General features: G+C 36.9%; 1 protein-coding gene across 1 annotated transcript; it reads right to left on the bottom strand.

Moving 5' to 3' along the window:
• Nucleotides 1-2,234: 2,234 nt before the first annotated feature.
• LOC122072217 (1-aminocyclopropane-1-carboxylate synthase 3-like) lies at nt 2,235-4,086 on the bottom strand. The gene is made up of 4 exons (XM_042636791.1): nt 3,896-4,086; nt 3,678-3,809; nt 3,429-3,589; nt 2,235-3,340 (listed from the first exon to the last, which is right to left on the bottom strand). Exons 1-4 carry the CDS (start codon nt 4,040-4,042, stop codon nt 2,365-2,367), a joined length of 1,416 nt encoding a protein of 471 aa, XP_042492725.1. The 5' UTR covers nt 4,043-4,086; the 3' UTR covers nt 2,235-2,364.
• Nucleotides 4,087-11,541: the final 7,455 nt, after the last annotated feature.

The following is an 11,541-nucleotide window of genomic DNA, read 5'->3' as shown; positions in this document are numbered from 1 at the left end:
CGATCCCTATTACAATCCGATCTATATGGCTCCACTAGTAAAGTATAAGGGTAAAATAGTTCGAATGCCAAATAAAAAAAAAAAAAAAAAAGAAAACTATTTGAGGCATATTCTACGAGCACAATAATATGAATAGACCAATGTTTTCTGTTCAATTGAGGCCCTTGTACCCACACACAAGGCCAAGCACCCCCACGAGGGTATAGAAGTTATTACGCACCTCCTATATCTGTGACCCCCTTGTGCACAAAAAACTTTGTCCCAATATGAATAAATAAAATTGATCACCACATTATATAAACTATTAATTGTTTTTTCTCTTTAAAAGCACAAGAAAATCGTGATTCGCTAATTTTTTTGCGGGTTGGTATGGAGTTGGACAGGAAGTATGAACACTTGACCTCAAAGTGAGGCTTAGGTTTGATTAATCTCAACAACAGGCACACATGGAGGAATTAAGCATCGGAGGGGCAACTTTGTATATACAGTTGTATTTAATACACTATGCACTTTTTATTTTATTTTTTTATTATAAGAATAGAAAATATAGATAGATAATGAAAAAGTTGCATCCTAATCTAGTTGTGTCCCCTTGTATCTTTAGGGAGCAAAAGAGGTGAGGGGGGGTTTTTCTTGGGTCCCTGTCCAAATGGCAGAGGTCAGCCTCCTATAGATCTTAACATTAAGGATATCATTCCATTTAGAGAAGAGGAAGATGTCGACAGAGGATCTCTCTCTCTCTCTCTTAAAGTTTCTACTTTAAGTAAGAAAAAACCCTTAAATTTGGAACTTAAAAGCATTATTGTAGTTCAATTAGCAACAAAACCAGCGCAAAATATTCTTATAAAGCTACTTTCAAGAACTAAAATAATCGTGCAAGTTCAAGTTGCAAGAACTTTTGGAGTGAAAACTTCTTCTCACATGATTTTTTTTTCCCTCTATCCTGTTGTGACTATGCGGACCCATGTAAATGATACTGAATGTTTGAGTGAATGTAAGCTTCAGGTGAAAAGGTGAAGAGGGGTATTTATGTAAATACAAGGGACAAGTAATAACATATGAGGTGAGGAATATGTTAAAGTGAAAAACATACGTGCAGAGTGAACATATGTGCAAAAGATCTGAAATCATCTAATTAAATCATCGCAAAAACTTTCCTGCAACCAAGGTGCCATAATTGCAACTGCTGAAATGGAATCACGTTTCGACTAAATGCCATATTTTTTAAAATAACCTAGCGAAGGGGTATTGTGAACCTGTATGGGAAGTATTATTCCATTTTGATGCATGCAATGAAATTATTTTCCACAAAACCTTCTCCATTAAGTTCTCTCCTTTACTTTTAGTTTCTTACAAACGAGTACTCGCACAAGAGAAAGGATTAGTTAAGGTGGTCGTACAAGTCAACATCCAACATCTGTCATTTTTACTTTTAAATATGTCCTTCTTGACCCTTGATCATACGAGCAGCCGATCCAATCTTGTCGACCCCCCCCCCCCCCCCCCCCGCCTCCCCCTCATTTGTTACTAGTTGGCGACGCACTTTGAACTGTCCCAACAACACATATGTTCCCACCACCTTTCTTCAATCCTTCACTCTTTTCTTTCTTATTTTCTCTTCTTTGTCCCTGAAGTCTCTGAGCAGCCACTTCATTCTCTTATTCCTCTTCCTCATCATTCCTCCATTTTCAACCCTTCACTCAAAATTAGTAAATCTTTTCAATGTCGGCAGTAACCCCCATTGATTTGCAGACATCTTCTCTCTCTGAATAATATAAGAATTATAAGATGCCAAAACATTATTATTTTAGGTTTCTCTTTGACCATTTCGTGGAATATTTTGAATTTAATCAAAAAATCATATTATGTAATGATCACAAATTTTTTATTTTAATTTAATTTCACTTCCAAATGAAATAAGCAAACTCTCAATTTGTTCAAATTAAGAAATAAGCTTAAGCAACTTGGAAATTGGAATATATCCATCCGCAGGAAGAAATATAGGAGCAAGTGCTTCTCTCTCTACATAATAATAAAAAAAAAAAAAAAAAAAGGGAAAAAAATGTCAGAAAATAATGGAAGATAATATGGAAGGGTTGAAATTGTCTGCAATTCCGATCTCGTACAATTCCGTGAAATACACCTTCAGGGGGTGACACGTGCATTGATACCAATGCAATGGTCCAGATCTGGTACAACTAATAAAACCTTAAATCAGTGAAGAGTCATTTAAATCAAATCTGAACCATTGCATTGGTATTAATACACGTGTCACCCCTGAAGGTGGTATTTCATGGAATTGTACAAGATCAGAATTGCAAACGATTTTTTCCCAATATAGAAAGGACACGTGTTCATCCCAGATTAGCGCTCGGATTCCCTATCATGAGATGATAACCGTTGAACCCACTTGGTGAGTGATCTCCTTCTTGAGTTTCTTGGAGCCTGTCGCTGGCTACAACCACCACCTTCGTTGTTTCTGTTCTCGGTGGACTCCACGAAAGCCTTAAACCTTTGCAATGACAGGTTTAATGTCTCTTCTTCCATGTTAGCAAAACAAACCCGGAACCAACCGGGTTCGGAGCAGTGACAAGAAGAACCAGGAGAGATATTTAACCCAACTTCAAATAAAATTTTCTTCCACAGCTTTATCTCTGCTTCAAAAGTGTTGGAGCTTAAGAGAGGTCTCATGTCAACCCAACAGAACAAACCAGCATTACTCTTCAAACAGTTAATATTAAAGTGTCTCAGCCCTGAAACAAGCTTGTCATGTCTTTCTCTAAGCTTCCTCTGGTTCTCAGCTATATAGTTTCTCGTAAACTTCTTATCTGAAAGCATTTCAGAGAGAAGGTGTTGTGTTTGAGAAGAAACAAGCCCAAAGCTTGACATTTTGGTTGCGGCGGAGACTACCATTTCGTCGTTAGAGTAAACAGCACCGACTCGAAACCCGGGTAACCCGAGATCTTTGGAAAGACTGTAGACAATGTGAACCCGGTTACAAACATCACTGTCTTCAAGGTTTCTATCATTCAATACCTCTGAAATACTGACGAGACCTGGTGAGTCAAAAACAGTTCCAGAGTAGATCTCATCGCTTATTAGATGGATATCTTTTGCATAAACGAAGTCGATTAGGCGATTAAGCTCTTCTCGACTTATAGTTGTGCCTAATGGGTTTGAAGGGTTGGTGATAAGAACACCTTTAACCCTCAAATTATTTTTTTGGGCTTGTCTGTAAGCTTCATCCAATGCAGATTGTGTGATTTGGAAGTTGTTGGAGCTTGAGCAATGTATTGGGACTATCTCCACCCCAGTTCTCCATTTCAGATCTCTATCAAACCTACAGATTAAAGACGAGTTTAAATGATCAAGTACTAATCTACTTTCTTAATAAGAGAGGAAGCAGAAGAAAGAGAATAGAATAGTACCCTGGGTAGTAGGGAGTGGGGAGAAGGAATGCTTCCCCTCGTTCAGCTAAGCAAAACATAAGAATCTCGTTAGCTGAAGTTGAACCAGCAGTGAGGACTAGCTTCTTAGGATCAAAGCTGACTTTGTATTTTCTTATCTCCTCCATGAATTGTACCAGAGCCTGTAATTTTTAAACAATGCTTAGTTACCCAATTTAGATGTTGAATTCAATTAAAATAGAGGAGATGAGGTTCTGAGAATTTAATTACATTCTTAAAAGCAGGTAAGCCATGGTAATCTTGGAACAGAGCAAGCTCTTTAAATATGGATTCTCCATCTTTTTTGAAACTAGAAGCTTCTGGGTTCTTGGATAGCCATGATTCGAGGAGGTCGAAGGATAGCTGATGATGAAGGAAACAGAGTTAAGATTATTACAGAGTAATGGAGATGAGAAGAAGTGATAAAATGAATGTTATGGAACACAAACCTGATTCTCTGCAAGTCCCATCTGTATAATCCCATTTGGATTCCGAACCTTATCATAAGGATTCTTCTCGTATTCCTGCCATCCTAAGAAGTATGAAGAGTCCTGACCGTCAGAATTGCACGTAACCTTTTTGGATAGCCACTTCATGGTTTTGTTTTCTCAGGATGGAGATTGAGAGAGAGAGAGATAAGAGTAAAGGCAGAGAGAGAGAGAAGAATGAAGGGTAAGAGGCTTAAGGCTCCAAGACATTCTTATATAGTGAGGATAAGAGTGAAGACTACAGTGTGAGCTGAGAGAGTTGGCTTTGACCAGAGTGCGCCAACCCCATTCCGAGCTGTCTCCTTGTTTTCTTTGCCGCTATACCGTGCCGTCACTTTAATATTTGACATTTGCGAACCGCACGACTCTTCTATATAAGTCTCACTTTGAACACCGTTGGATATATTGCGTATCCCTTGCCTCTAGTGTGATGTCAATCCGACGGTCTTCACGCGAAAGAAAAAGATGATGAGGAGTGTAGGCCACTAGGCCGTGTTTGGCACTTTCTCTTCACCCGAATGTTTCCGTGTTAAGAGCGCCTCTGCAGATTTTTGCTCGTGAGGAGCAATATTTCGAGAAAGGAACACGTTTAATAGCCTAAAGCCACCAGCAAGAGAGAGAGAGAGAGAGAGAGAGAGAGAAGCGGCGGAGTGGGGGGAGGGGGGACCGGAAGGCATTACACGATGTACTTAAGATACCGTCACTAATTAAAGGCTGTAGATATGATATGGGGTGTCATCCAATGGTCGGTTCAGTCTTCTATCGATCTGTTATTTTTCAGGTTTTTGAATAAAAGATTGAAATCAGGGTAATTAGGTTTTTGATCTACAAAATTGTCTGGTACAGAAAACGCCTAGATTAGGGTGCAAAAAGACTGTATTGCCATACTTTCATGCGTTCTTTCATTGATCTATTGGTTTGGTGTTATTCTCTTTACTGATTTCTAATCGATAAAGGGATAAGCTGTTTGTTTGGTGTCGTCTAACTCAAAAGCTTCAACTCTGTTTTCAATGTCACATGCTCGATAGTTAAACACTGAATGACCAATGTAAGATTAGAACTCTTCACATTCAAGGTCATGGAATGCACCCATTACATTTGGTCGATTTCTATTAAGCCATATAAGTTTGATTGGTTTCATCAGATCGGTCGGATTGATTTGTATTTGACTCTCTCTAACCATATCAACTTTAGTTTATATTGTCAGCAGTGAAAGATCAATTTTAAACGATCACTAATTTAGCTTAGTGGTGGCAACTTTGACTGAAAAAACCAACGTTCAGGGGAGGAGGTTGTGGGATCGAAACCCTATCGTATGCTTGTGTGTGTAAGAATAGGTGGCCATTGACCCTACTAACTTCTCATAGATTGGCCATTGGTCAGTGACGCTTAGTAGGATAACTTAAAAAAAAAAAAAAAAAAAAAAAATCAATTTTAAAGTGCTTCTCCATTTCTACTCCAAAAGGCCCAATTCCTAAGAGTACAAATGTAATTAAGCTATATATTTTTTTTCTCTCTTGCTAAGTAAAACAATATGGGGAAATGAATGCTCTCCGTAACGTAGTCTCTACGCCCATACACAATGGGTGAGGAAATGATGCCCTCACTCCTATGAAACCCAAGAACCCACCCCTGTTTATGCCCTTGTGCGTCTCCTCATTGACCTAGCACTGATGTAAGGATTGGATGACTCGGAAGTGTTCTTTTTCCCCACAAAATATATATATTAACGTTATGAACCGCTAGTTTAAGAGTTACCAAAAGCACCATAATTTACGCACTCGTTAGAAATGTGAAGTACATCAAAAGTGGCTTTGAAAGTCGATGAATAGAATAAAATATCAGCTAATTTATTTCAAAATCGGCATTGATCAACTCAACCTAAAAATACCAATTTAGATCCAATTAGTGTCCAGTTCTAACCGATTTTGATCCATTTTTACCAATTTGAATTGGGAATCGGCTCTAACCGATTTCAGATGCCAATTCCAAGCTTTGAAACTCTGATGCAAGAGGAAATGATCATTTTCATCATTATGTATGGTTTGAGGTATTGATATTGTATTGCTTGACATGGGTGATATGCATCGTTACTGTTAGTCATTGATTCCAATGCCATGTCAACATCATATCAATAAAATGATAATGACAAGGGATAAAATAATAAAAAATACTAACAATAAACTTATCCAATACAAATAATCTGAATTAATGTTGTATCGATTTTAAAGGTGATAGATACACAATAAGATACCGTGTAATAAAGGCCTGTTTCATTTTGTTTCCAGTAACATCCTTTTCTTTTTTTCTGTGTTAAAACTGGAAAAACATTCAAAAAATCATTTGATTGTTTCTGTTTTGTTTCTCTTGTTTTTTAAAATAGAAATAGAAATTTATGTTTATTTTAGAAACAAGAATAGAGAAATAAGTCAGACTTAATTTTATGTTTCTAGAAACAAGTGGGAGAGACAAAAATTGTGAAATGCCCGATACTTCGCTTGACTTACTCTAACCTCAACCTCAACCCGTTGTTGAAACTTCTCACTATCCAGAATTGGACGACTCCATCCTGGTTGTGGGAAGTTCACAATTCCAGAATGCCTTCATCCTTCTGAAACTCATCTCTATAAAACATATTTATAATTTTAACATTGTGCTTCCACTCGTGAATTTTTTACATGTCTTGAATTTAACTACATTGTTGAAAACATTTCGAGAAACTGAAAAACTAAACATCTTTATAATTTCAAAAATCATTTCTTATCAAAAAAAAAAAAAAAAAAAAAAAAAATTTCTATCGTTTCCAAACATAAAAACAATAGTAACAAAATCAAACATGAAACCATTCCCCCGAGTCTCGAAAGTCGAATCTCGATTTCCGTTTCTACTCATAAAATCCTGCTGACCTGATAATGAGACAACCAGCCACTCCCCACGCATGTTCACGACCCAGAAAAGGCAAAATTGCAAGCTAGGAAATTGTACCTGGCCGGGCCTGGGACCAGGGATCAGTGGGCCCTTAATGCTCTGCTACTGCTCCCTGTGGTCTAAACTATCCATCCAATCACTGTCGGCCATTTTTTTTTTTTTTCATTTCTTTCTGTGATGCTTGATGGTAAGAAAAATTTAAGAAAAAGAAAATATAATTTTTTAATTAAAAAATTATAATTATTATCGTATATGATCTCATATGATTATTTCTAGAAAAAAAAAATTTCTCATATGATTGTATAAATTATTTAAATTTTTTATCATGTTTAAAAAAATTCAATCGCCTTCTATTTTGAGCTCACTGATTTCCTTTTAACATTAAACTATCTACAGTGAATCCTGAAAGAGATTTCCATTGATTCAAGCTTTCTAATTTATTATGAGATTAAGAAAACTATTTATGATTTTTGCCTGAGAATTCTCTGAGAGGATGAGAACACAGTGACGACATCTTTGTCATCTATACCCGGCTTTTAGTGGATCCAGAGTAGAAAGTAGAAACCACCCAATCTGGAAACCTTGTTTGAGAGCTCGAGAGAAGCTTAGCTTGTTAAGGGCCCATTTCATGAACCTTTAAGATGCCTTCGGTGCTACTGTGGTCACTTGTTTTCCCTTTCACAATGAAAAGAACGATTGGAAGTAAGTGCTTCCTCAGAATTAATTCCAAAGCTTAAAGTTTTTTTACAGCTTGAGAAGAAATGCCGGTCCACTTAATGGTGTCATTTGCAGACTAACTATGAAGTTTCAAGCCGTGAGGCCCGGCTGGACCCTAGGCTTCGGGACTGGAAAAGCGTGTAATCATTAATGTTGGACCAAAATGGAGATATCAGGTTTACGTAGTTCTTATACGTATGCATGTAGTAGTTGTAGATGAATTTGTAATTAACCAGTATTGACGTTTGGAATGCATAAGTAGTTATCCTCCACTGGATTTGAATAGCTTCATGTGGTGACTTATAGGTATTTGGGCAATGTTTTCTTTAACCGTTAGCTTTTAAAGATAAGTTTTATTTGGTTTTAACAAAAATTTTCATTGTATTCCTTAGTTCTTTTGTTTGTTTTTTACTCACCCTCTTTTTAGGGTTTGTCCTCTCATTTGGGCCCGTTTATTTAGGGGGCTTTTGATGGGGGTGAGAGAATTGTACATATTTTTTCAAAAACATGGTAAAATCATGCGTTTGGATATAATGAAATGATAAATACTCCAGACAACATTGAGAGATGAGTTTTCCTGTCAACTGATGTGACTTTCACACCATCCTCTTCCAAAGTCCTACCAAATTTGTGGGATTTTGTGAGGGTGGGAAGTCATTTGAATTAATGACTCTTTTTTTTCATTCCTCTGTTCTCTCTCTCCCATAGCTATGTGCTAGTCAAACAAGATTGGGGGTAGAAAAGTCCAATTCTCTTCTAATTTTACCTTCTTTGCTTTTAATTCCACCAATATTTGAGATTCAGTAATCAGACATTCTCACCCCAAACTCCCCTCTAAATAAATGAAACCTTAGGGGTTGATATTTTCTTCAGAATTTGATTGGACTCTCTCCCTCATCTAATCAATTTGACTTTGTTATGTTACATATGTTTTTTATTTTTTATTTTTTTTATTATTTTTTTTAATATAAATTTCATTAAAAAAATATCCCAAACATATGATGTCAAAAGTCAAGATTTTGGCAGAATCACGACATGCCAATGAGATATACTTATGAAATAAAATATCAAGTAAAAAACAGAAGATCTCAGTTACTCCCATGTGGATGGATGTCAAGAGTTATCGACAAAATAAATGACTCTTTTGAGAAGATCTCAGTTCCCTTCCACGTGGAAGAGTCTCAAGATGGAAGGGGGTCAAGAGATCTCAGTGGAAGGGTCTCAAGAGTTGGTGAGAAAATCTCATCCCCATGTAGAAGCGAGAAGAGTCTCAAAGGTTATCAAAAGGATCTCAATTGCTCCACGTGGAAGGTTGTAAAAGAGTCGTGGACACACTGAATGACTCTCTTTTAACTTAGTACCTGAGAATACTAGTTACTTTGAGAGATCACGTTTGGCTTCCCAGGTCAAAATGTAATACCCCAACATTCCTAGGTGTTTTTCTTACGTGTTCTCCTGGTTTTCCTCTTTTATGTTTCCCACTACGGGAAGGTTTTTCCATGAAACACTACACTAGTTAATTGTTTCACCTGTAAAAAGATGGAGTTTTACCATGATTGGTATGAGATGATAGTGTTGTTGACTCAAACTTTAAAGCTATCCATCTCATTATCTCCTTCAACCTTTCAACCTCCATTAATAACTCCTCTCTAGCTAGATACTAAGTGGTAACAAGTGTGAAGAAGAAGAAGGAGAAATAGAAGAAGAAATGGAAGATGGAATAATTATTGAGAAGGGGAGGGGCACGTGGTTTGTACTAGGAGAAGGGTTACTACGTAATGGGAGGGCCTCATTCTTTGGAACCGTATTGTAGACCTGGGGTCCGTCGAAGATCTATTCTGTGGTGACAACTAACATGATGCGCACGTTAGTCCATAACTCAGATGGTTCATAGGAGACATGGACATGGACTACTTGCTTCCCTTCTTCAATAATGTAGGCCCTTATGAAGCTTTACCATCTTCCCTTTCTTTGGGTGCTATCAAGACTCGAAGACTACGACTGTTTTGTCTCACCACCCTCTTTATTAATTCCTCTAAGGCTACAGATTCCACAACAGAGTCACACTCATTTTCTCTGTGAGGAATTTTTTCAAACACTTGGAGTACTTGGATGTCAACGAAAGCTATGGATACCAACTTCAGCAGAAATAGTGAAACATGGACATAAATACTTATAACCAACCTTCTTGTTTGAGGACACGCCAATTTGGTGAAGGAATTCAACTATGACTTCAAACTTTTGACCTTTATGTTCATATGCACCCATTAATAACTGGTGCTTTGCTGATTTATTTCCACACTTCTCTGGAACTCCAGTGTCCACAGTCACAGTCTACAGTCCACACACGTAATAAACAAACAGAAGGAGAGGGTCGAGAGGAGACTGGAAAAGGGGTGGTTCTGTAGTACAGTTAGGTCAAAAACTCAAAAAAATGTCCGTTCAAGAAAGTCCAGCTACACTGGCCAGCACTTACTTGGCATGCAAATTAAAATAAGCCATTTAAGGATTTCATGGTGCCAATCATGTTAACGTATTACCGATGGTAGGTGCACGAGAATCGAATAATATTGAATTGTTGATTATGTTCATACACAATTGTAAATGATATGATTTATGATAACTTTCACTATAATAATAATAAGGGAAATAATTTCATGTGTAACCAATCCTATTTCTCTCTCATATAAGTTTTTTTTATTATTTATTTTTAATGTTTTTGATCATGTGGATAACAAGGTTTTAAAACTCGAGATAGGTCAAGGGTGATACGGATCTAGATTACCTTGGATTAGATTGTATCGGATAAATTTATCCTTGTTTTTTCAATAAATTTACCCTTATACCTTAACTATGGACAAGTATCAAATCGGTCATGATTGGGAATCAATCAAGACCAATATTGATCCAATCCAAGTTTTAGAGCCATTGTGGATAATACCTTTAGTGTGGTTAATCCGAGTTTTAGAACCATAGTGGATAATACCTTTAGTGTGGTTTGTAGATTTCTCCCATAAATTGTGGGAAACCCTTACCCAAGAATAATAATAGTAAGAGATAATATTCTTTATGAAGGAACACAACCTTCGCCACATGTGAAATGATCTATATGGATAAAGAAGAGAGACATATTGTTGAGGGGGAATTGGTGAAAGCTATACTATGCTATAGAGAGTACTCTCCCTATTAATAACCATGATACTATTTATAATTAAGTATACTATGACAGCAAGAATTTCTCTTCCAAACCCGGCCCTCACCCCCTCCCAACACAAAGTTGGCTAGCCTATGAGACTTGTAGCCAGTAAGAGGTTTTCCCTTTGTTTTTAGGTTGGTCCTCATGGAACCCTATTCTTCAAACAAAATAATTAAGTTCTGTCCAGCAAATTTCATACAATTTCTTCTATTATGTGGCAGTGGCGACGAATTTGAGTGCCAATAATAAATACAATCACATGACAATATTGACCCACCTCAGATTTTTCGTCTCAATTTCGAAGCCGTTTATTCTACCAAACCCACTCACGGTGCCTCTTTTCTTGTGCCAACTGGCTTTTTTTTTTTTCATTGTTTGGAAAAAGAGTCAGCTCATCGGCTGTGAAGACTTAGAAAATATGCCATATGATTCACAAAAGGCAGTAAATTTACTTCCCTTGCTAGGTGAGCTACCTAGGCTTCAGTTCAACTCGTCTTTTTCTTCCCCCTCTCGCAATCAGAGAGATCCTGGCATCTGAAGCTCCCTTCTTTTTTCAAACTCAACTCTAAACCAGAAAAAGATGATATTAGGTGGAAGTTTTTTCTTTTTCATTTTTGATGAGAAAAAGAAAAGAAAAATATATCAGGTAGAACTTGGAAGTTGAAGTTCCATACTGATGTATTCTTTTCACTGCACATGAATTATACATTTGTCCTAACAAAAAGAAAGGCATGTGGATTTTCTAAACCAAAAAAAAAAAAAAAAA

This window comes from Macadamia integrifolia, chromosome 2 (assembly GCF_013358625.1).
Source record: "Macadamia integrifolia cultivar HAES 741 chromosome 2, SCU_Mint_v3, whole genome shotgun sequence".
Lineage (NCBI taxonomy): Eukaryota > Viridiplantae > Streptophyta > Magnoliopsida > Proteales > Proteaceae > Macadamia > Macadamia integrifolia.
The sequence above is the reverse complement of the archived record's forward strand: the minus strand, read 5'-3'. Positions and strand labels throughout refer to the sequence as shown.